This window comes from Rhamphochromis longiceps, linkage group LG17 (genome assembly GCF_057381845.1).
Source record: "Rhamphochromis longiceps isolate RC_006_pf linkage group LG17, R_longiceps_female_GT1.1, whole genome shotgun sequence".
NCBI lineage: Eukaryota > Metazoa > Chordata > Actinopteri > Cichliformes > Cichlidae > Rhamphochromis > Rhamphochromis longiceps.
In genome coordinates, this window is record NC_140573.1 from 25,653,688 (window position 1) to 25,680,246 (window position 26,559).

Sequence of the window (26,559 nt, forward strand, 5' to 3'; positions counted from 1 at the left end):
ATGTTGTCTAGTAATTTGGGGTTTAGCCTAGTAGTGTGAAACGTGGCCCTGCACCTAAGCCAACCGAAGGATCTGAAACTCCATAAAGCACCCCTCCAATAGCCAAACCCACCTGTTCTCTGATTGGATAGTTAAATTTGTGATTGACATGACATTGGCCAATCAGATGAAAGAAAGAAAAACTGGGTCAAAATTCGTACTTGTAACTTGAAACTTGAGTGCAGAGTTTCACAGGTATTTTTTTTGGCTAAGTGCACACACAAATTCTTTTTACACATACAAAACTGATTTACGACCACAATTTGAGCCCATAGCAAAACTACAAAAAAAAAGTTCTGTCCAAATAAAATATAAGCAGCTGAAAGATGGGGAAATCTCGGCTTGTTCTATTTTTCGTGAATAAACGCACCATCATGGAGAAAAACATTCCAGAGACGAAGCGAAATAAAATCAGAGACCTTTAATATGATTTAACCTGTGGTCTTTTATTAGCTGTCCACAAAAGCATGTCATGGAACGACAGAAACTGTAGCACGAGTGTAACATTCCTTTTTGTTGTTATACTCCACCACATCCCTGCTCCTCACACCATGTATAATTTATATTTCGTATATATATATATTTTGTACAATATACATGTTCTCATCAAAGGAAAAGAAAAAAAAAATGCAAAAGTTCATCCCTCCCCCTCGGTTGGGTGTGAAATCTAGTGAATACCCCATGCACGTTTTCACTGCATCTAGGAGAAGTGTCGTTTATTAGGAACAAGTATGCAGGCAAATAAAGGGGAGGGTCTCGGTGGACGAAGCTGGTGTATAGAGCACATTCTCAACAACATTAAACAAGAAGAGCCATGCGAACCGACACTTACTCTACAGCTTGGACCCAGTTTGGAATCAAAAGCGCCAGTACAGGGGCTAAAGTTAGTCTTTTGCTAATGGCGTAACATTAAGACAGATTTAAAAAAAGGATTGTTTTTTCCTCTCTATTCTAATGTCAAAGCCATATATGTTTCTTTGAAAAAAAAAAAATCACAATAAGACTGAAACTTAAGCTCACAGTTGAAATACTAATGCTTTTCGATTGAGAGAGAGAGAGGCTACAGTAACACTGGCACAGAAAGTGCTTGACATCATTGTGAACCTTTTCACCTCTGCGGAGACAAAAACGGCTTGCATCTTTTAAAGTTACGTTTCACATTTAAGAAGCGAGTGTGGTGAGTCGACATCGTGACTGTCAGCTTCCTCAAAGGGTTCACGGTAAAAATGAACACCACGGTGGCAAAACAGTACATGAAGGGGCGTCACAAAAGAGACAGAAATAATATTCATATATATTCAACCTTCTGTTTCAGTCTCAGTCACTCGTATATAATCGTCTTTCAGCTCATTATACTCCATCTCCTGTGGCATATTGCACATCATACCACTGAAAGTAATACAATTTAATGGAAATATTGCTTAATTTTTAAAACTTTAAAGTTTATATTTATATATCTCTATATATTCTTTTCCCTTTTGTAAAACAAAATAGCGGAATGTAAAATAAAATATATCATGCCGTGTATGTAGGTAAGAAAATAAAGCTGTAGGATAACATCTGTACTTTCTTTTCTGTAGCTATTTACAGCTTTGTGTCAATGTGTGTGTGCGTATATGCCCAAATCTCTCTCTCTTAAAATGATTTGCAGGAACCAAAACAAATAATATCATTATTTTTGGAACGTGCTACAGTTTTTTAAATGATACCTTCCGATTACAGGAGGAACAACCACCACAGAGTATGAGGACACTTGAACGATGTTTGCATTGTTTAGCCAAAGTGAAGCATCTGGTTTCCTTTTTTTTTTTGGTTTCTCGCTGGATTGGAAAACTTTGCACGTTTGCTGCACTGTTACATTCATGAAATACACTGTGTGGTGTGCGATTTCCTTAGAGGGAGAGAGGTACCGGTTACATCGGATGGGTTCGATTAAAACGTTCTTTTGAGCAGCAGAGCTGACAGTTGTTTACATTTGGTCCTTTGGTATTTGATGCAATCACAGGGATAAAAAGGTTGAATTATTGCACACTTTGAGCACTGAGTTTAAATTCCCACTTTTTTGGATGCGAATTAAGAAAATTCACTTTTACATAAAAACCACCAGTCAACCAAGTCCTCCAACCCCCAAACCATCTTCTGACCTTTTGAACATTTTTTGGGTATTGATAAAAATTGGTAGATATGCGTACTTGTTTTCCAGTTAAACTGTCCTCAGATTTGGTTGAACTTCTGTTTTTAATCTAAAAATTTGGCGCTTTCCTGAACCGAAGTTGACATTCATGCGAAATAAAACGGCAGCGGCAACTTTTTAAAAAAAATGTTTTGATTAATCTCTGAGAAAAATAATAAACAAATTTAATTTCGGAGTTACTGTTTGTTTAAAACATATCAGAACGGGAAAGTTTATTTTCCTCCTCACCTTAAATTGAGCTTTTAACCGCTTTCATCTGCACACTGCGCTCATTTTTCTTGGTAGTCATAGTTATCATCTCCCGTTTTTTTTTTTTTTTAATATATAGGCTTGTTTTTTCTTCACACAGTTTTTAAATCTATCATGATGATTAAATTAAACTAAATTAAAACAATTGTTTAGTATTTCAAAGATGTGTCACTTTCATTTGCTTTTTAAACTAATTTCCAGAAAGGAAGGAGAGGAAAATACAAAGCAGTTGGTGTCCATAATTATGAACGCACATTGAAAGCTGTGGAAAGATATCCCACGTGCCTACTTGGAGGATGTGTGCATAGCGACTGCAGAAGTCCGAGTATCTTCCACAGGACTGCCCACACAAATTCTTGAGTGGGTGCTCTGATCATGAAATTTATGAGGTTTATGCTGCCATCCTTCTGGATCACTGCTGTAACTCTAAAAGTGCTTGTTTCATTTTCTTTTAGTTTGAGCAACTTCACACATCAGATGCATCAGGTTGTTTTATGGAATCTACTATTTTAGTTTGGATTTACTAAATTTATTTGAAGCTAATTTTACACCTCAGCACTCACAGATTTACCCTCACCAGCCATACACCTTTCTAATATCGGGGTGAACACCTGCTTTCACAGATTCAACAAGGTGCTGTTGTTTACTCCAAATTCTCACCCTTTCGCCTGAATGTTGCAGCAGAAATCGAGACTCATCAGACATTTAACGAGCAGTTGAACTGGATAAAGTGGCTGTGTAAGTCAAATAACATCGTCTAAATTTACCCCATTTAGACTTGCAATTAACATATGTCCAAACCACACAACATTTGGAGGTCTTATTTTACCGAGCTGCTTCATGGAGCAGCTCAGTCAAATAAACAGAACCCTGACGTGGGACGTGCCATGTTTTTTGACAAGTCCAACTAATTTCCATACTGATTACAAGCAGAGTGGAGAGACCGAGGATGCATTTTTATACCGGTTGTAAATGTAAAGACCCATAAATCAGATATGCATTGAGAGAACGTGTCCAGATACAGATGGCTGGTATAAATAGGGTAATTGTGCCTCTAATAAACTCAGTGCTCTGTGCAGGATTCAGCCTCTCCTTCGAAGAATTCATGTGGGGGTGAAGCCTTAAACAAAGAGTGACTTTAACATGTATCTCATGGTCTACCCCGATGGCTTAGAATATTATCTGAAAGAGCTCAAGTAATTTGAGGCAAAACCTCTTCAACACCTCACTCAGCCTACTCAGTCTACACAGAAAGCACACCTAAAGCAAAAACAGAGGAGTCATACGAACAGAGTAAACATGCAACTTTGCATAAACAAGACGCACAGCAGGGAGCACATTCAATGAGACTGGTGTCAGCAGCCAAGCGGGTGTGTGTAGGGGAGGTGGGGATACTGTACATCAGCTTACAAAAAACAAAACAAAAAAAAACAATAACAAAAAAACTAACACTATGACTTTCAGAATGTATTAACATGCTTACTTTAAGCATCTTTAAAGAGAAAGTCCCTGCCAATTGAAACCCCCCCTCACCAAATCCCGCTTTTGATCAGTTTTGCAGTGGATACAAAGTTAACAAGCAGCGTTTTCCCCTTACTTCCCCTTGCGAAAGTGGTCCGTGAAGTAATATCTGCATAAAAAGCAACACCAGGGGTCAGCTCAGTTGACAAGATGTCATGCAAAAAAAAATACCAATAATAGTAACAATAATTTTTTTTTTTTTTTAAAAAGAGTCGTCCGTGGGCGTTATCGCAAGTTAATTTCCCAGTTGGGCATCCATGTTTCAAGCATAAGTCAGCATAGATTTCACTGAGTGGGCCGTCTTTAGTCGAATGAGTGCCGGCCGCAGTGTCAGCCACGGTGGAAGTTCCTGTGATCAGTTTGGCCTCTGCACACAGTAGATATAACACAGTGAATCCAACATAGAAGAGACAGAATGAGATGTAAATAAGAGCCACCTAAAAGTCCGCCTGCTGGCTTTGCTACTAATCACTTTTATTGGTTGTATAGAAGGGTTATATCTAGATTTTGGCATGTGTAATGGCATCCACTTCCATAAAGTATTATTGTTTGTAAACCACAGTCTCATTTCGCAGATGATAACGAAGCTGCATTTATTGAGTTAAAATTCTACTCTACCTTTTTGAGTGAAAAACAGTGTACAGTAGCCTATGTATTTCATGCACGTATCCTATATGAAATACAATAGAAATTTTTTTGAATCATGGTTAGAGCTAAATGATACTGTTGGGTCAAGGCAGTTCTGTTTTTTTTGTTTTTTCTTGTAGGTTTTTATTACTCTTCAGGGTGTGGAGTGACCGATGGGAGCCACAGGGCAAAAGAGTTCAAGGTCAGGAAGTCGCAACATGAACCCCCATTGAGCTGCAACAGGCAGAATTAAAGGGAATTCCTGACTTAAAAACATCCGACAGCTCCTCTTCATCAGCAGGGTGGGTGCTTGGTCAGGGGAAAACGGGGAAGTAAAGCGGGACGCTGGATGCTAAAAGTGGCATTACATGGATGCTGTGGTTGGATCGAAGGGCTCCGGTGAGGATGACGTCACACCACGGAGCCCTTGGAGGTGGAGAGGTGGATGGAGTGGATGCGTGCGGCCAGAGTCTTCTCCAGGTCGTGGAGGATGTCGGAGCAGATGCCGGGGCTGGACACGGGGCTCTCGGCGGGGGAAGGTTCGTACAGGAGCTGCTTGAAGCCATCGAGTTCGATCAGCAGCACCATGTTCTTCAGGAAGTAGCCCTCGATGAAAGCCGTCAGCTCCGTGGCACCAAGGAACTACAATGAAAATGAAAGATGAAAGGAATGTGTGACATTAGCAGCTTTCAAATTCTGATTATATATAATTTTGCCAATATTCCAGTCATATTCCAGCCCAAAATTGGTAATTGCTTTTTAAGAACAGTCATCATTATTATCCCAGTGTTTGAACCTTACAATAGCAGCTATTAATCTGTCAATCTAGCACTTTCTTTAAATATCTTTAATTAGTTTACTTTGAACAACTAACAGGGTATTTTTATTCCAGTACTCAGGCGGGAAGATGGAAATAAAGGTGGAATTTTCAGCTCGAATTTCCCCACTTGGAAAGTTGTAGAAACCCCACAAACACCAACTTCACAAAACTGTAAAACCGGTACTCTGTACTACCACTTTTAGCTTCTGAGCTAAAAGCAACACAGCTTCTAATTAGGTATTCACTTTAAAATAAAACTATTATCCTGTTTTACAAGTTAATTTGTCAATGCACCTTTTCTGCAATGTAACTTAATAAAAAATATACAGCAAATGTTAACAAACTGAGCAACATGTTTTAATGCTGTTATAGCAAATTTTACGTTTTACAAACGTATACGTTATTAATGGTTTAATCACACTGCCATCTAGGCTTCATCACAGAGTCCTGGAGATTAGCTGGAGACCGCCTGGCAACCTCTGATTGCTGAGGAAAAAACATGTATTTCCTGTTCGGTTGGTCAGTGATTGCTCACAGATTAAATTTTTGGAGCACTGAGTTTATTAGAGGCACCTTCTTGTGATTGTGTTGATTACCTGCCGGTTACCTTGGTTCCCTGTTGTTTCCATGGATGATGCCAACGTGTCTGCAAACAGTGGCAAACTACTTCTACTACCACCAAGTGGTAGTAAAGTCTGAAATGCTACGTCTCACTACTGCAATCAATACATTTAAAAATTGCAACTTTTCCTTTGAAGACAAGTGGGTATGCTTTTCTGGTACGCATTGCACTTTCCACAGTTTCACTACTGCTCTGCAAGTAGTTGGCAAGTGTTTGCAGACAAGTCTGTGTCTTCCATGCACCAAAGCATTATTATTATTCCCTATTCTCAGTTGAGCCTAGCATGACTGCGGCTCAACTGAACGTCTTGATCGTGTCTGGTGTGTCAGCCCATGCATAAAGTTTTTGTTCCACTTTGTTCCATTTGTCATTTGAGTCACTGCTAATACAAAAATATGAGAGCAGCTTGAAAAATAGTGTGTGTGGTGGTTGTATTGCCAGTCTGCAATTGTTAATTAATGGCATGTTTGCACCTTATGTAAAAATTCATTACACAAACCCCTCCCAGTATGTAAATCAGCTGCTAGAGACCGTAAGCCTCCCACCTTAGCGTGTTTGTAAAGGTCCACACAGGTTTCGGTGGTGATGTTCTTGGAGCAGATGATCTCACAGTGTCTCTGAAGGGCCTCTAGTTGGAAGAATTTGGCTGCAGACAGGAGCTACAGGGAACAGTACAGCCACACAGAATGAGGCACAGGACTCGGGATTAGAAATGTTAATACTCATGCTGTCACTCCACAGGCTTTGGTTAAGTCTTTCTTACCTCCATTACTTCAGTGTTGCGTATGTGCAGGGACTCGGTGCCTCCACAGTACAAATACTGCATCACCAACTGTAACAGAGAACAGTACAGGCTTCAGGTTATGAAGCTGATGAAGAGTACAAGAGGGACCCTTTTTTCTGTTGCTTTTTTGTGCCTCTTTTTTGGCTCCATTCTGTCACCTGGAAAGTAATCCAGATTTGAATTACATATGTAAATTTAAGCATTTACATATTTTCACTGCTATCAAATACCTTCCCTGCATCCAGTGATATTTACTCTCATGTTTTCTTTTTATCGCCATTTAAAAAGGAACAAGCATTCAATCAGTAAAAATAAAGAGCAGACCAGAGATAAACAAGTCCCCAGCAGGACTGGAGAGAAATTGAAAGAGACAAGGGGAAAGAAATGGGAGGGGGAAGCTCTGGGGCCGCAGTTTAATTGTGTCTTCTGTAGCCTCATGGATACACCCAGTGGAAAGCTAAAAGATAAAGAACATCCAGAAAGCGAGCAGGAACAACATTTCCAACATTTTAGCAGCCGCCAAGCCGGTTCAAGCTCACGTTTCTGGGCTCTGGGTTTACAGCTAATGTGAATCATTTAAAATCAGAAATGTGCAATACTGCTGACAGACTTCATTTAACCCTTTTCCAAAAAGATTCATGCCATTCCCACAGATGTGCACAAATTGGGTCAGCCTTAAGCTTCATACGGTAAAGTTGGAGTTATATACTTTCTGTGTTTGAGAATTAAATGGATTTCTTAATCTCGATTGTTTAACTATGTACCTAACACCATTCCTTCAGAATAAAACAATCAAACGTGGAGCCTGTTCTTATACTCATAGGGGACGATGAGTGTTGTGGGTCTGGTTGAGAGTGGGAATAGGTTTTGTATGCACTGAAATCTTTCTTCTCTCACCCCAGAGAAGAACGGCAGACGGCTGCCTTCTCCCTGAGCCTGGATCTGCTGGAGGTTTCATTTCCGTTAAGAGGTAGTTTTTCCTTCCCACATACATTCTACCGTACAATATAAAGTGACTTGAGGCAACTGTTGTTGTGATTTGGTGCTGTAAAAATAAAACGGAATTAAATTGAACTGAAATAAACGTCTTACATGGAAAATATTGTACTTGACATGGCTGATCTCAATGCAGGTGTTTTCTGCTGCTGGTCGGTTTTGCAGCAGCGACTTGAACCTAAAAACAACAACAACAACAAAAAACAGATAAATTCTACATTATTTTTCCCATCGGTGCGCTTTTGTTTTACAAAATAAAATAGGAGCAAAGTTTCAGGTTACCTGGGTGAAGCTGTAAACAGCAAAACTTTATGTGCATAAAATGGTTTCCCCTCCACCAGGAAGGTAACATCAGACATCTCCTTGTTGTTCAGGAAGTGGGGGTCTAAAAAAAACAAAAGAAAAAAAAAGAGAGATTTATTCACGTCTCCCACACAATGCATGCAGAGCAGCAAACAGCAGAAGATTAAGCTAATGTGGCCATTAATTACCGCAAGGCTGATTCATCACGCGCCTATCAGTGCTGAATTATCAAATCGCGTTAGCATTCCTAAACGGCAGGGGATTTGCATTTGATATCCGGTGTTTGCATCCTCGAGTGCATTTCATTCACTGCACACAAATCAAGTGATTTAAAGCACTTTATTTAAACCCTGCCAGTAAATGATCAGCAGGTGGCGCTGCAGCGCCGTCACTGAATGTTTCTCTTCTTCCTCGTTTCTCTCAAAGAAATGTCTAAAATAAAGTTTGAGGTGTTAATGGACGATTTGATTCATTACAGACAAGTGGACCCATTTTATCTGCACATAGAGAAGGGTCATTCCTACTATTCGGTGCCATTTCAGTGTGATCACTCTTCATCAAAAAATACAAAATTTTGAATTATTTTAACATTTCATCTAAAAGAGGGATTTTCAACCTATAAGAAAAATGTATTGGTCCAGCTAAGGATATTATATTATAATATTTTTTAAAATCAAAGTCTTTACCCATGACGTGCCAAATGTCCACCCTGTTACAGGACATCAATTTTCTATTAATAACTGTTTTGAATACACAGTTATAGTAATATTTACATTTTCTAAAAGCTACAATGTCCCTTTTTAAAATCTGCAAGGAAATTTCAAGGAAGTATTTTAAACAAGCATTATATTGAAAGAAGACAGGTTCAGTTTTAAGACAGTGTAATTTCAAAAGATTGTTTTTAGATTCAAAGGGAATATAAAAAAAAATTGGCTCCATTTTTAAGTAACTTAATTTTGCTGATTCATTCCCTCCCAATAACCAAAGAGACATGCATTATGTTTGTTGATTTGATTTAATTAACAAAAGAAACACACAGGTAACAGGGTGGACAGAGGAGAAACAGGGTGGACAGGAGGTAACAGGGTGGACATAACATCAGTGACAAAAAATACCACCTTAAAGAAACTTTGAACACCTTCACCATGCCCGTCCAACCAACACAGGTAGATACATGTCCACATTAAACAAGCAAATTTTCACTGTACACCCAACATAATGAACATTTTTCTCACACATTTTACCTATGCAACAGACCAGCAACTCCAGTTTTTTTCAAGGAAATCCCACACTTTCCTCTCCAGCTGAACTGACCTCTTATTCAAAGGTGTTGGTTCTTTCATCAGACACACAACCTGGTCATCCCTATACCAGGTTATGTCCTCACGTGGACTTGGCCAGTGGAACTTGTTGGTCCCGTTCTTGTGCATGCATTTCACTTTAACATCCTCTTCAACCTCCAGAATGATTCCTGGGTAGGGTTCACCATCGTAGTTGATAATGCACCACTGACCAATATGATCTTTTGTGATGTTCTCAGGCCGGGTTGGTCCCTCAGTGCAATGTGGACTTGCCTCTTGACTAAGGCTTATCTCCTTCAGGCCATAGCATTCACAGTCCAGTACACCTTTGTCTGCCTGGCAAAGGCAGGTTATGTCCCTGTATTTTATTGTTCCTGGAGAGAAACTGAGTACTTGGTGGATTTTCATGGTTCCTTTGACCCTCTGCTTTCTTTTCCTTTCTCGCCACTGCTTTCTCTGTGCCCTCTTCTGTCGTTCACTGAGATCTGCCACTTTCTTTTTTTCCCCTTCCTCTCTGTCCTTTCTCCACTTCTCTTTTGAGATATATCTGTCTTCTCTCAGGGTCAGCATCACGACGTGCTCGGTAGCGCCGCTGCTTCTCCGCAGCAGACATTGGTGCCATTCCCTGAAAAATGTATACTATTCAAAATCTTCTAAAAGTATATATATACAGGTTAATAATAATTACCAATACACACTTGTATAAATAACCCTAAACACTAAACTTCTATCATCTTACGTCCCCCCTGTTACCATGTGTCCCCCCTGTTACAGTGCATAGCAATAACAGGGGTGACGGTAACAGGGGGGAGATTTTATGCTAAACTTAGCCATTACTACTAGTATGATGAACAACAAGCTAGTACATGGTGACCACTAAGAACCATTTTTAACATGTTTATTAGCCATATTATAAAAATGACAAAAAAAAAATTGTTTCCACTATTAATAAGCGTAACAGGTTGGACGTGTTATGCTTTGCCACATTACAAAATCTTGCTAAAACATTGAAAAAAGGGTTGATTAAAGAGTGGTACTTACTCGTCTTCTTCTTGAAAGTTTTCCCTCCAAAATATGTTACATCCGGGAGTGTCATGTGACTAAAAGAATAATCAGGTGATGTGTTCTATGGAATTCTTATCAGAATAACAGGGGTGACAGTTGATTCAGGGACACATTTTTTTTAAAGATTTTAAGTATTAAACATGCATTAATAATAAAAAAGAACATTTGATGAGGAACATTAGAAATAAGCCAATCCAGAAATGATGAAAAATCTAGATTTTTTTTTTTTTTAAGTTATATTTGTAACTGAAGTCGAGCAAGCATGACTGGGGACATAGTACTTTAGTGACTTGTGCTAAAATAAAAGTAATTTACTTTTAATGTATTTATCCTGTGTATATATCAATGTGTTCTATGGTAGAGGGGGGTTAAACATACAAGAAAATGGTTTAGAAATAAGCATTAGACAAGTTTTACACTAAATATACCATATTATGTCATTAGGACTCAAATGGCACCGAATAGTAAGAATGACCCAGAAAATACTGCACGTCGAAATAAAAAAAAAAAATATATATCAGATTACTTTTAAAATGAAACTCACTTTACAGTTTTGGACAGAAGTTTACATGCACCTCCTTATGGGCATGCACATCACGGTAATTCAGGGGTTTTAATTAGTTCTTTGAACTTAATATTTTCTTTTTCCAGGGTGAAATAATTGTACAGCATACATCTTTAATGACTTTAAATAAAAAACAAAAACAAAAATGAAAACACATTTTAATAAGAGTGTACCATCAAGTCAGTCAGACTCGTGGGATATTGATCTGGTCCGGTACCTCGCAGAGGGGGTTGTCGATCACTTTCAGCTGCTTTGGGGTAAATCAAATTAGGAAGAGGAGCCCTAGAGGGGCAAAAACGAGACAACCCCCCGTCTATTTTTTCACTAGTTTTTGGCTAGGGTCAGTGTCACTACTAGAAGCCTGAGGTGATACCTGGACCCTACAGAGGCTACAGAACAACTCCAGGATGGCACATCAATTCGTGCCATGGCCAGAAGGTTTGCTGTGTCTCCCGGCACAGTCTCATGAGCACGGAGGAGATTCTAGGAGACATGCAGTTGCTCGAGGAGAGGTCCTTAAACATCGATAAGACAACTATCTGCTCCTTTGTGCAAGGAGGAACAGGGTGACCTTCAGCACTGGTGTGAATGTCTCTGATGAAACAATCGGAAACAACTCATGAGGGTAGCCTGATATTCCGGTGCTCACTGCCCAGCACCAGTGAGCCCAATTGGCATTTAAAATAGAATACCAGTCCACCACTGGCACTGTAGCTTTTCACAGATGAAAGCAGGTTCACCCTGAACACATGTGACAAACATGAAAGGGTTTGGAGAAGATGCAGAGAGCATTATGCTGTTTGTAACATCGTTCAGCGTGACCGGTTTGGTGGTGGGTAGTGATGGTCTGGGGAGGCATATCCACTGTGGGACACACAGACCTCTTCAGGCCAGGCAACGGCACCCTGAGTGCCATCAGGTATCAGGATGAAATCCTTGGACTCCCTTTCAGACTCTATGCTGGTGCACGGCAATGCCCGGCCTCGTGTAGCGATAGTATGCAGGCAGTTCCTGGAGAATGAAGGAACTGATACGATTGATTGGCCCCCACATCTGCCTGACCTAACGATAGATTACCTCTGAGACATTATGTTTCATCCATCTCACGCTGGCAAGTTGCACCTCAGACTATCCAGGAGCTCCGTAATGCCACAGGACACCATCCATTAATGGATTATTTAAGCCTGCCTAATGTTGCTTCACATCCTCATCTTCTCCTGTTTTTTCTGACATATTCACTGTCACGTTTTGTTATCACTGATGTTCGATGTATGTTTTATGTGTCTGCTCTCCCAATATTTTGCTGTGAACGCACACAGAAAGGCGGCGACGTCCCAGAACAGAGCCAAGCCGCTAAATATGAATTACTGTGATTCAAAACTATCCTTATTTGACCACAGTAGTTCAATGAGTTTGTGCCAAAAAATGAAATGCAACTTGGATTAAAACTAATTACATTTAGGTCCATAATTTGTTGGGCAGTGACACAATCTTTTGTAATTTTGCCTCTGTACTCCACAACAGTGGGGTTTAAAATCAAACAATCAAGATGCGATTGAAGCGCACACTCAGATGTAATTCAAAGGTTTTAACAAAAAGTGTCTCATTAACTGTTTAGGATTCACTGCCACAGTTATAGTCAGTCTTTGTTTGTGGGTCTCTCTGCATTCAGTGTTTACATCACTAACTGGAAAGTACGATGTAATGGACTGAGATCAGGTGACTGACTTAGCTATTGAAGAATTTATATTTCTTTACCTTGAGAAACTGAGATAAATTCATTTTCGGTAAACAGCAGTTTGCACCTTGTATTTCCATTCACTGAGGTGGTGCATTGAGGTGAGGCCTAAGTGTCCAATTAATCTAGTAAAAATGGCTGTAATCCTGCACTTCACTCACATCTCGATTGTTCGATTTTACACTTTTTTGACATACAAAAGCAAAATAACTAAAATTGTATCTTTGCACAACAAAATTATGGACTTTACTGTAATTTTACTTTGAACAAATATTGACAATCAGCTGCAGTAGTGACAGGTGATGACTCAAGCACCACAAGTAGGACTGAATACCACACACGCAATTCACTTTCACTTTGTCTCTGCAGCCGGACACAAAAACCTTTTTAAGAAGAGCAAACATTAAAGACCTTTGCATGTGAAATTCAAGGTTTTATTTAATCTCCCAAAGCTTCCTTTGAGGAAACTAAGGCTATGTTCACACTGCAGGCGAAAGCGCATCAAATCCGATTTTTTTGACCCTATGCGACCCATATCCGATCATGGTATGACAGTGTGAACGGCACAAATCCGATATTTTCAAATCCGACCTGGGTCACTTTCGTATGTGGTACTGAATCCGATACATATCTGATGTTTTAGAAAGCGACTGCTCTTTGAACGGTCATGTCGCATTAAATCCGTTTTTTACGTCACTGACACAAGACAGACGCCAGTTATCAGCTCCGGAGAAGATATCGCGAACGCTTCCTGGCCATCCAGTATAGATGTCAGTGAAACTGTTGGAAAGACAACGTTGAAGAAACGTGAACATTTTATTCGTACTGTATAATCTGCAGATTCTGACAGAAATCTGCAACTATCCTTTGAAGCACCGCTCCTCTCTAAAACAGCAATAAGGATCATCATTAGGCCATATGTAAATAACAAAATAACTTTATAACTTAAAGCAAAATTGGGGAACGTAAAGTCTGAAACAAGTCTTTATATTAACAGCCATCAGTCAAACAATAATTTTTGCTCTGGGTCTAAACAGAGCGCGTTGTGTGTGACGTCTTCTTTTGCGCATGCGGGCCGCTTTGAGGGTTCACGCTAGAGCGCGTTTGCTGTCACATTTTATTTGTAGTGTGAACAAGCAGACAAAAAAAACCGGATTTGATCAAAAAATCGGAATTGAGCACTAAGACCTGCAGTGTGAACGTAGCCTAAGAAACCTTCAAATATATTGAATACATTTCTACTACTAGATAATGTTCATACAGCTCCTTAGAACACAAATAAAATCATTTTCTAGATAGATTTCCCCCAAAGTGGTGTTTTTCCAACAAACAGACAAAAAACAAACAAATTATTTGTGAAAATATTTTGAAAACATCAAGAAGATCTTGTTTCATTATGAGTTAATCTGATACTTCTTTGTCTATATGTGGCTTCTTCTGAAGCACAGAAGGATGCACTGTAAATAGGATTAAATCCATTTGTAAACCTTTATTTAATCACCTGCTGCAAATGTCAAAGGAACCTACAGATGTGACGAGGAGAAAAAGCGCGCTCTCTGAGCTTGAGGTAACTCCTCGCTCTAACCCCCCCAAAACACAACAAAAAATAGAGAGAATCTTCACCGCAGTCACATCCTCATCACACAGCAAATGTTAAGCATTAATAACTCGCTCTCTTACCTAAGCGCGAGGTCTGCTTCTTCTTGATCTCCGTCAGCTTAGGGATGGGGAAGGGCCCGTAGCACTGCGTAAAAATGACTGACAGCTGCTGACTTATCACCTCATTCTGCAGACACACACAAACACCAGTGAGGACAGAAACTTTACACATATTACAGTTTTGTGGCCTCGTTTTTTTCCATGAGCAATCCGGGACAAGAAATTATGCAAATGTATGATAATATGGTTTGAAGTGCACTAAATTTATGCAAACATGAGTGTTATTAATGTCAACCCAGCACATGGGCACAGGGCGGTTTGTATTCCCAGAAAGCGTGCCTTACGTTGTCTGATGTTCCTCTAATAAGCGTTTTGTTTACGTGGACATGAAAGAAAGCTCCAGTGACCTTGCTGGATCGGAGGATCTGGAACATGAGTGGCAGGCCGTGCGTGATCAGCTCCTCAGTGTACTCCTCCTCCTGGATGCAGCAGAAGTCTTTGAGCAGGCCCTGGATCAGCGGTCGGCGGTGCTGGATGAAGCAGGTACGCAGGGACTCGAGCCAGGTGTGCAGCGTCCAGGGAACACCTGGGAACACCAGCACACGGAGCGTGAATACACACAACATCCGAGAGCGAGCGGTTTCAAGGGCAACAGAACCGACCATGTTTCCATCACGTGATGGCGTTGTGGGAGGTGGAGGACGATGGCATGGTGGGTGTTTGGATTAAGGGTTTCAGTGAGAATAGAAAAGCAGCACCTGAATGTAATTAAAGAATGCTCTGTTAAATGTGTTGGACGTGAATGAAGTTTAACTGACGAGATGAGCGGAAAATTTATCATCCAGGTATTTTCATACATGTATGTTTTATGGCTTTGAAAATGGCTCATTTTTAAAAAGATTTTTTAAAAACTTAAAATATTGAAAAAAAAAAAGTCAACAGGGAAATGGTGGGACTGAAAAGCCCAGTCTGGAGGTGGCAGGTTTATATTTCTGGTAGAGGTGTGGTCCCTTGCTCAGGGGCAGGGGAGCGGTGGTGCAGTGAGCTCAAGGGCAGTGCCAAGGAGGTTGGTGGGACAGGTGTGCGGCATTAACTAACGAGGTCTCTCCCTAGATAGATAGATAGAAGCCGGAGGAGGGGTGTGTGCTGTACACCAGCTGAAAAGCTACAGGATGTAGGTGCCAAACCTCACAGAACTGCCAGCAGTGTGTTCTCCTAATAAAAAACTGACAAATAAACACGGACGGTGTGTCAAGTCGTCCTCCTTTTCTACAATATTGTTCAGCAAAAAGTTGTATTTTAAAACATATGGCACAACTTCTCAGTTGTTCAGGTCTGTCTGTCTGTGTGTTGTTTCAGGACAGGATTGCTCCTGCTAGCAAAGCTGGAAAAGCAGCATGAGTGGTTGTAATTACTGTCCAGACAAGAACCTTTACAACAGAAAAATAAAGCCAATTGGCAAAAACTACATTTCCTCTAATCCACTGTGTTAAAATGTGCAACCTAAAAGCACAAATTATTGACGTTTACAGCCTGATACAGGTGGGTTTTATTGGGATTTTATGCTTTGTGAGGGTAACTTTGTTTTTAAACTAGCTCATTAAGCCATAAAGTTTAGTATAAATTATGTCATTATTCCACTTTGAGGGATCTCTGTGAAGTTTTGTCTTCTTCAACACATGACATGAGTTGACTCTTCAGCTTCTCCGGCTGATTTAACCCCTCAAATACAGTCACATCCATAAGATCCTGGACAATGAAGACATTTAAGTAATTCTGCCTCTGTACACAGAGCATGTCAAAGGAGGATACAGACTTCAGGCAATCATTAACGCCAAGGGATTTTCATCCAGTTATTAAAAGCAATCCTTTTATTTCAGATTAATGCAAGTTACACTCCACTTTTGAGCCTCTGAAAATTGGGGACTGTGTGTAAAAAAAGCTGTCAGTGTGACATCGTAGGGCATCGTATTGAAAAAATAAATGTGTACGGCATGCCCTTCTATACGATATTACTCGGTATGGTTTTCTGAAAATTTTTTCAAGGTTAACTTCGACCTTGGCAATAAAGGTCAAGGTCAAATGCTTAGCCAGCCGGGTACTACATTATTGTTGGGAAGTTTTATAACGATCCATAAAAAATTGTTTGTTATGTAAAGATTTTACTGATCTTCACATTTAGTGTGACCTTGACCCAATTTTCACCTAAATTAAATCAGCTGATATTGTTATTCACCGTCACACAAAATTTGAACACAATATCTTGAAAACTTGACGCTGGACTGCTAACAAACAGACAAACAGACAAACAAACAGAACCGATAAAAAAACAAGATCACAATGGGAGAGGTTGAAGTTTGCACCTTTGTTTTTCTTTACAGGGGACAAATTTAAAAAAGGGAGAACTAATTTTTTTTTTTTTTTTTTACCACAGACGTTGTGATCACGACTGGATCACAAACTAAAATTTTAACTATCAACATAGCGCTCACCACGCAACCACGCTTTAATGAAACATAAACGATGTGAGAAAATACTCCGGACGTTTGCATCCAGAGTTTGATTACATCTCTGCGCAATGGCCAAAACAGCAGCTCGTGTCCATCTTTTATGTACAGTTTGTAATTTTGATGTCAATTTCTCAGTTTTCCACACTTTAATATTTTTTAAAAAGAGTATCCCGGCTAAATAATCCAGCCACAGAAAATGATCTTAATCGTTACCATCATCTGCAAATTTTAAACCAATGTGGATAAGAAAGTTTTAAAAGCTCATCACTCACAGATTAGCTTAAATCCTGGAAACATTGTGCCCACAGTTGTAGAAGCTGTGTACCAACACCCCTAAAGCTCGCTAATTAGCAGCTTATATCTCATGTGTAGTTTAACACTTTGGTTTTTTAACTGGTTTAACAAATGGCATATAAGGTGCTAATTGGTGACTTTTAGATGGTGCTGGTAAGTGGGTATGTTTTTACATTTGGACAGCTTACTACTTTCATCTGAAAATTCTTAAATCTATCCTTAAAAACCAACAATTGCAAAGTATCACCTGATAACCTGACAGTACAGAACAGCTACTAAATTGACTGTGAGGTTGTTTTGCTGACTAAAATCAATGAATCCTCATCAAAACCTAATCAGCAGACCACATAAGGTCTTGTGCTCAATGAGCTGGGGTGCAAGCTGATGATTGCCACATTTACAAAATGAGCACTGCCCGAGGACACAGTTCCGTCATCGTGCTCACACCTTCGACCGAGTTATTATCACCTCGGATATAAAAAGTCCTACTTGTGCGAGCGTTTCATGGTTGGATGAGTAGTTGGGATTTCTGAGGACGCGAGCACAGGACAGCACAGGACAGGACAGCACAAGCACATCTTCATGACAGCTGGAGGCAGCGGAGAGCGATGCATTTGTGCCAGTGAAGCATGCATTAGTAAATCTGACCTAAGCTGCGGATGTCTATGGTGATGTCCACATGGCCGTGCTCTGCGCTATGGTACATGGCCTCTCTCAGGGCCCTCAGTCTGGCCTTTCCTGTTCGCAGGGTCCCTCCACCATTGGCCTGGGGAGCCAACCTCTTCTCCCCTGGATCTGAACCCTCAGCTAGAATCTCCTCCAGGGACAGCACATCCCCCTTTTCTTTGTCTGAATGGGACAGGAGCTTCCGAAAAACATTCCTAGATGAGAGAAGAGAGATGAGACAAAATGACAGGGTCAGGGCGAGAGGTAAACATCTGGCCTGGGGTCGAATAATATGAAGGAAAGCTGTGAAATCAATGGTTTCAAGTTAGACACCCACAAGCTGCATTAAATCCACATTAAGCCCATTTGGCTCTGTAGCTCTCACTGGTGCTCACTCTTAATTGACTACAAATGTCCCATTGTACTCTGAACCTGCATCACCAGCGTGTAGGAGTGATAATATATGACTCTTACAGGGATCAGGCTGAAAAGAAAAACTGTTCCAAATCTCCAAATTTATTGTACTCCATCAACATTGCATTGGATCTGAGCAACACAACGGCGCAGCAGTAACAGACGCCCTTCTTTGAGAAGAATGGACTCCAGCATGTAACATAAACAGCGTGATTGCGGCCTGATAATGCATCACTGCACCATCTGCTTCAGCGAGGAGGGTCTCGTTTGGAGTCCAAGTGCAGCAAATCATCATGTCCTGTTAGGGGAGGCTGTTTGATCATAAAATGTTGTTTTATTGGTACTAACATGCGGCTGGTTTTGTCAGGTTTGAGCAGAATTACAATGCATGCATGCATAAACCCAAACACTGCATATTCTCAGCTGCAGTAACCACCTCGATCCTTCTGGTTTCAGGCTTTTCACACAGTCTTAAACCTGCAGAGATTTGCTTCCACTCAGCAACAAGAGCATTACTGATGCAGATAAGATGTGGCTCACTGCCACCCAGAGGTGTTGGGTGGGACTGAGGTCAGGGCTCTGTGCAGACAAGTTCTTTAACAGAAACCTCTTCCTGGACAGAACTGTGCACAGGAGCTTTGTATGCAACAATTGTTTAAAAAAAAAAAATGAAAAAAAAAAAATGAATGGGTGCTTGCTTATGGGTCATATTTAAACTTTTAACTTAAGGCTTTTTTTTTTTATATGTATCTGTCCCAAATTATACATCCTGGCCACTTTTTCACACCACAATTTTGTGGGTTCAAACATGGCCTCAGATTTAAAGTGCCCCAGCAAAAAAAACCCAAAACAAAAACATGCAAGTGAGTTGACGAAACGTTTTTCATGTGAAGCTAAAATTTCACACCAATCTTTATATGTGTCCGCACTTTTTAGTGAAGCTCAAAGTACACAGTGATTTGGGATGGAATGACCCAATGTTATGATGACCAGAGACAGAAATATCTTTAAAATTTGTCAACTTTTAACATGAGAAATACTAGTTGCAAAAGCAAAGTAGACCGGCACGAATACCAGTACCGCTGGTCTTCTTAGATCTTCACTAAGTTCTTTGGACTTTCCTGTTGTTCTGAGAGTTGGTCAATCCAGCAAGTGCTGTCAAACAAATCCTTTAAGCTGGAAAACAAGCTTAATGTTAGCTTACTTTATCCAATGAAAAACCAGTTCTAATGTATGTTGGGGGTTGTTGTCCTGCTGGAACACCCAGACCTGTCCAAGTTTCAAACGTCTAGCTGTTGATTTTAGGTGACAGTGAAGAATTTGGTAATTCCATCCACTTTGTGTAATGGAGCAGTACCATTGGCAGCAAACTAACACCAGAGCATGATGCTACCACCAGTGTGCTTTAAAGCTGGTATTTTTCGGTTTGAAAGACTCACCTTTACTCTTCCAAACATTGCTCCTGTCATTGTGGCCAAAAGGCTCAATCTTTGTCTCGTCTGACCATAAAACCTTGCTCCAGAAGACATATGGCTTGTCCAGGTGGGCAGCAGAAAGTTTCAGCTGAGCTTGAAGGTGTCCATTCTGAAGCAGGGGTTTATTTCTTGGTCACCTGCCTCTCAGTCCATGGAGATGTGAAACTCTCTTCACTGTGGACAGTGATGCTGATGTTCCAGCAGGTTTCCAGTTGATGGCAGGCTTGAGCCTTGATGGTTCCTGAACATCCTAATCAGTTACCTATCAGAGGTGACAGTTTGGGTCTCCTTCCAGAATTGGTGGTGACACATCCATATAACAATTGCTTGGACTGATGATCTTGGAATCTGCAGCTATTTACAAATGACTCCAAGAGACCTTCACAACTTAAATCTACAATCCTCCTTCTTAGATCTTCAGTGAGTTCCTTGGACAATGAGCGCCGTCAAACAAATTTGTTTCATGTTGGCAAAGAGAAACTACCAGAAGTCAATCATAATCACTAACAAGAACTTAATAGAGCTTGGCTTTGTCAAGTTAAAAAAACAACAACTGCAGAACCTTCATTTCCACTTATTAAAATATTTAGGTGACTGTATGTATACACTTTAATCCGTATGCATATTTTTATACTCTGTGTGGATCAAAGAAAATCCACAGTAAATGCACCCAACTCATGAACTTTTGAAGTCATTAAAGATGTTTACTTTACAATCATTCAACCCTGGGAAAAGAAAAGTTCAAAGAAGTAATTAAATCCCCAAAATACCATGAAATTCATGCCCATGAGGAGGGGATACAAACTTCTGCCCACAACTGTATTGTCTCTGAAATCCTACCTTCACCGTTTCCACCCTCACTAGAAACAAATATCTTGGATATTTTGATGAGTAGATAGCTGACAAGTTTAATGAATGCAAAGGCACAAAGAGGCTTAGTAAAAGCCCAGAATCCAAATAATTAGTCAGAAGATAGGCAGAAAGAAAAAAATACAGCAGTGAAGCACACGAACCACATGGGGAACAGGCAAAAGGCAAAAGTCCATTAAACATATAGATGAAAGACAGCAAGGAGTCCAAGGCAATAAAATACACAGGGAGGGAAAACTAGAAACAAGAAACCAGACTTGAAAGTGCCGAACCACTTGGCAGTGAGAACAAGACCATCTGGCGAAGAACAAAGGGAAGCTGGAGTCTAAACACGTACACTGGAGTGGGTGGTTAACGGACACAGGAGGGCAATTGGTGGATAGGGAACAGGTGTGGAAGACAAGGCAGGTGAAATTAAACTGGGTGAGGCGGACAGGTAACAAGGATGGAAAAAAAAAAAATCCCCAAAAAGAGGAAGTAAAACTGACTGGAAAACATAAGAACTAGTGATTAAGGAAGGAAGTGCCAACAATGGATCACCATCCAGTCGATACGACATTCAGGAAACATTATTATTATCAAACCATTTTTTTTTTATTAGATTCAGTTTATTTCTAAAAATAAATACATTTTTAAAAGTACAAAACCAAGATACGTCAATGCTCCAGATGGTTTAAAAAATGTTTTAAATCTGAAAGATACTCAAGACCTACACCCTTATGTAAAAAAAACCAAGCTACAAACTAAACTTTATACAGGCCCGCCTCAATTTTCACACCTATGGATATGTGCACATAACAATAAAAACGAACACTAGTAATATCCAGATGACCAGAGTGAGAACCGAACAAAATGACTCATTTAGCGAATAAGTTCTTCCTCATATTCCTCATATACACAGTTTTTTTTATACTGTAATCAAAGTCAGAAAAAGGAATATTTTGTTTTCCTTTCCAAAGATATGCACATTATCTTTATAGCTACACGGCCAGGATCCAGTTTATGTTTTTTAAAATGCGTCAAGTTTACAAGTTTACATCCAAGATCCTTTTTAATATAATCCACCAAACCACTTACGGACGCTGTCTTGGACATACTTGTAGCGTACACTCACATCTTCCTGTGCTCTTCTGCATGACTGCTTATGCTTTACATACATTCTCAAAGCCTTGTTTAATAACTCTGGCAACTGATAGACAAAATACCACAGGTAGAAATACTTGTGTGCTGGGGTCTTGGAACCTTCACTGTTAGCAACTAGCTACATTAATCCTTTTATTGTTTGCTTCTTGATGCTCGTATATGAACTTTATCTGATGTTAAATAAGAACATCTAGTGTCTCACAGCCCTAATGCAGCTTTAACCTGCTCACATCACACTGCAGCATGACCATCACACTATAATTGATTGTCCTAATAATGCTGCATTGTGTTGTTGGTGTGACACACTAATGTGTGATCCCATCAGAAGTAGTACTTAAAAGAAAGAGAGATTTGTCACCGAAGTGAACTATGTTTAATGAGGTAGTTGCACCCCCCAGCCTCCGGGTGGCGCATTGTTCAGTGAGACAGAATAGCGAGGTCATAGGCCCTCCTCTCCAATATGGCAGAAGCGAGGCAAAGAGAAACTTCACCAGTCGTCTGTCTCATCATTTCCCTGTTTTGCAGGTTTGTAACCGGTAAAGCTATAGTAAAACGGTTGTAAAATATTGATAAGAAGCATAGCTAAATGTGGGGGTATAAATCAGCGGGTAAACGCTGTTATTGGTTACGTTTTATGAAGTAGAAGGACTGAAAAAATGCCAAAGCCCAGCCAGCCGCGGGCGCCATTTTGGTTTCCTTTCGTCACTTATTTCGGGTCGTTTAGCTGAATAAGCTCCTTTTTGTGTCCTGATATTGTTAATCTGCTGTTGGCAGTGAAAAACGACTGTTTACTGGTTCTGAAAAGTGATTTTGAGAATGTTAAAGCTAAAGCTAAGCCTGTCGACATACACATGACTCTTTCATGTATTTGTGAGCCACTAAGCTAAATTGGTTTAAGACCAAGCACTGGTATGTTGGTTAAAACAATCAGAATACATAGGTATTTGGGTTAAGAGTTAAAGAGAGGTAAAATGTATTTGAACATGCATTTCATATTGTTTTGAATTGTCATTCAGAGAGAATAACCGAGTAAATGATTTGAAGGTCACTACACGTGAAGTATTCTTGTTTCCCATGTAAAGATCGTGGTATTGCAGCTTGAACACACAGACGGTTTTACTGTTATTTCTGTTGTATATAGAGAATGGTGATGCTGCAAATTAAAAATACATGTGATTATATAAATAAATATGGCAGAAGCGAGGCAAAGAGAAACTTCACCAGTCGTCTGTCTCATCATTTCCCTGTTTTGCAGGAACATTTAATCTGTTTTACCGGCCCAAACTCTGGGTCGGTTACAGATTCTTGGTGGCCCGTACGGGGAGTACATTCAGGACCTCCTGGCCAAGGGGTGGATTGTTAAATCCAGGTCACCGTATGCTGCTCCAGTCGTCTGTGTCCGAAAAAAAGACGGCTCGTTACGCCTTTGTATAGACTACCGTCTGCTGAATCAGAAGACCATTCCGGATAAACACCCTCTTCCTCGGATCCAAGACCTGACCGACACTCTGGGGGGGCATTCATGGTTCAGTATCCTTGATCAGGGAAAGGCGTACCACCAGGGCTTCATGGCGGAGGGCTCACGCCACCTCACAGCCTTCGTCACCCCCTGGGGCCTTTATGAGTGGGTACGAATACCCTTCGGCCTCTCCAATGCACCTGCGGCTTTTCAAAGAAGCATGGAGGAGATGTTAGATTCGCTCAGGGACAATTGTTGTATCCCATACCTGGACGACATCTTATGCTATGCACCAACATTTGAAGAGCATGTTGAGGGTGTGAGACAAGTTTTAAGAGCACTCCAGAGGCACGGAGTAAAACTAAGACCCGAAAAATGCGAACTGTTTTGCAAAGAAGTAAGGTATGTTGGCCGCCTTGTATCTGCAGAAGGGGTAAGGATTGATCCAAAAGACTTAGAGGCAGTAGAATCCCTAAAAACTAAGACACCTCAAACAGTTGGTGATATAAGGCGTCTACTTGGCTTCTTAAGCTACTACAGGAGCTACGTCCAAGACTTTTCGAGGATTGCAAAACCTATCTATGAACTGTTAAAAGTAAAACCGGACATGCCAACCTTCCCATCGCGCCAACTGAAGACTAAAGGTCCCCAGTTGTCATCCAAGGCCCCCGTTGCATGGACTAGTGAACACCAGCATGTACTTGAACAGCTAATTACCATGCTTACGAGTCCCCCAGTTTTGGCCTACCCAGATTTTAACTCACCGTTCTGCCTCCACACAGATGCCTCAGAACAGGGCCTCGGTGCTGTTCTCTACCAGCGCCAGGATGGAAAATTACGGGTAATAGCGTATGGGTCCAGGACATTGTCACCAGCAGAAAAGAATTATTGTCTCCATAGCGGCAAGCTAGAATTTCTGGCACTTAAATGGGCAGTGTGTGAGCGTTTTAGAGACTATCTGTACTATGCTCCACACTTTACCATCTATACAGATAATAATCCATTGACCTACGTTATGAGTACTGCCAAGCTGAATGCCGTGGGCCATCGCTGGGTCGGGGAACTGTCAGACTTTCACTTTGAGATTAGATACAGGCCTGGCCGGGCCAATGTTGATGCTGACACATTGTCCCGTCTCCCTCTTAACATTGACATGTATGTGGGTGAGTGCACTGAAGAGTTATCACCTGAGGTGGTCCAAGCAGCCTGGGGTGGAGCTAGAGCAGCTCGAGAAAGTGATGTTGCATGGATTGCTGCCCTAACTATCGCTGAAAATGCAGCCCGGGAGCCACATCCAGTTTTCCCTGCAATCGACCAAGATGAGCTAGCTCAAGCACAAAGAGAAGACAAAACGGTTGGAGAAATAATGAGGCTAAAGGAGAAAATGACAGTCTTAACAAATGACATCAGAAACACAGTGACTAAAACAACGAGGAAAATGTTGCAGGAGTGGGACAAATTACATTTCAAAAACGGACTGATGTATAGACAGACAGGTGAAAGGCAACAACTAATCCTCCCCGCAAAGTACAAAGAGACGGTGTTAAAGCACCTGCATGATAACATGGGACATATCGGCACAGAGAGAGTACTGGCACTGGTGAGAGAGAGGTTCTACTGGCCGTACATGAAACGGGACATAGAAAGCTATGTTACCAGGAAGTGCCGATGTATCATTAGCAAGAAGCCAACAACCCAGGTACGTGCTCCAATGGGCACCATCACATCCACCTCGCCTTTGGACCTGGTCTGCATCGACTATCTCCACCTGGAGCCCAGCCGGGGGGGATATGAATACATTCTTGTCGTCGTGGACCACTTCACCAGGTTTGCCCAGGCGTACCCCACCAAAAACAAGTCTGGGAAGACAGCAGCTGAGCGAATCTTTGGAGAGTTCATTCCGCGCTTTGGGTACCCAGCACGACTTCACCACGACCAAGGGCGCGAGTTTGAAAATGAACTTTTCAAGACACTGAGGGAGAAATCAGGTACTGGACACTCGAGAACATCCCCATATCATCCTCAAGGTAATCCTGCCGAGAGGTTTAACAGGACACTTTTACAAATGTTAAGAACGCTAGGTGAAAAAGAAAAGGGGAATTGGAAGGATCATTTGCCACACATAGTTCACGCTTACAACTGTACGCGCCATGAATCCACAGGTTTTTCCCCCCATTTTCTACTGTTTGGGCATCACCCGCGCCTTCCGGTAGACATTTTATTTGGTCTAGTTGGGGAGAAGCAGATAATGTCACACAAAAGCTACACAGACAGGTGGGCGAAAAGAATGACAGAAGCGTACAGGATAGCCAGTGAAAAAAGTAGGTTGTCTAGTATCAAAAACAAGTCTTTCTATGATAAAAAGCTGAGGGGTGTAGTGTTACAGCCTGGTGATAGGGTCCTCGTAAGGAACTGCAGGGAACGTGGGGGACCAGGGAAGCTGCGATCTTACTGGGAGAAAACCATTTATTTGGTTAAAGGGCAAATAGGTGATAATCCAGTTTATGCAGTCTATTCGGAGGGCAGTGATGGAAGTAAAACCAGGGTCCTACACCGTAACCTCCTATTACTGGTTAACGACCTCCCAGTTGAGGCTCCGCCTCCGAGATCTGAGCAGGCACCTAAGAAACCGATTAGACAGAGAGAAGCGGAGTTAAGTGAACAAAACAGACAGAAAAGCGATTCTAGTGACTCAGAATCTGATGAGGATGCAGGAGGGTACTGGTTTAGGTTCCCCAGAGAGGCTAGACATGTTGAAAGAGACGTCCATTATAGTCAATCTGGCGTACCCCCAACAAGCCAAAGCCCTGAGGACCAAAGGAACCGCTTCCAGTTACCAACTAGAGACAGTGAAAGAGAAAGAACCTCCAGCGAACATGAACAGACAGGAATAGACAGTCAGATGCCCCCTGTCCCTGAGGTACAGGCACAGCCAAATTGTCTGGAAGAAGGATGTGAAAGGTCCACTTTACCTGGCCAAGCGCTACCACAGATACCAGCAGGTGACCCACAGACTGAGTTAAGAAGGTCAGCCCGAGAAAGGAGACCTAGACAAGTGTTTACTTATGAGTCACTGGGAGAACCGGCTCTACAGCCACAGGCCATAGTATCTGCACTAGCTGCGCCATTCTTTCCATACCAGCCATGGACACTAACACCTTTTGTACCATTTAGCCCAGGGTTTGCATCTTGTGTGCCTTATCCAGTTGGGCCATATACTTACCCTGCACATATGCCATGTTGAG

The 26,559-nt window shown here is 41.1% G+C and overlaps 1 protein-coding gene across 1 annotated transcript in view; it reads right to left on the reverse strand.

Annotated features, from left to right (window-relative positions):
* Window positions 1-144: 144 nt before the first annotated feature.
* The window catches only part of LOC146649784 (ankyrin repeat- and BTB/POZ domain-containing protein 3-A), a 287,069-nt gene continuing 260,654 nt past the window's right edge, over window positions 145-26,559 (reverse strand). Inside the window, exons 10-17 of the mRNA XM_085386639.1 lie at window positions 17,936-18,168; window positions 14,891-15,069; window positions 14,505-14,610; window positions 8,135-8,237; window positions 7,949-8,030; window positions 6,836-6,904; window positions 6,618-6,731; window positions 145-5,272 (exon numbers count right to left, since the gene is read on the reverse strand). Of these exons, the coding sequence (XP_085242765.1) occupies window positions 5,042-5,272; window positions 6,618-6,731; window positions 6,836-6,904; window positions 7,949-8,030; window positions 8,135-8,237; window positions 14,505-14,610; window positions 14,891-15,069; window positions 17,936-18,168 (1,117 nt within the window). The 3' untranslated portion in view covers window positions 145-5,041. The remainder of the gene's footprint in view (window positions 5,273-6,617; window positions 6,732-6,835; window positions 6,905-7,948; window positions 8,031-8,134; window positions 8,238-14,504; window positions 14,611-14,890; window positions 15,070-17,935; window positions 18,169-26,559) is intronic.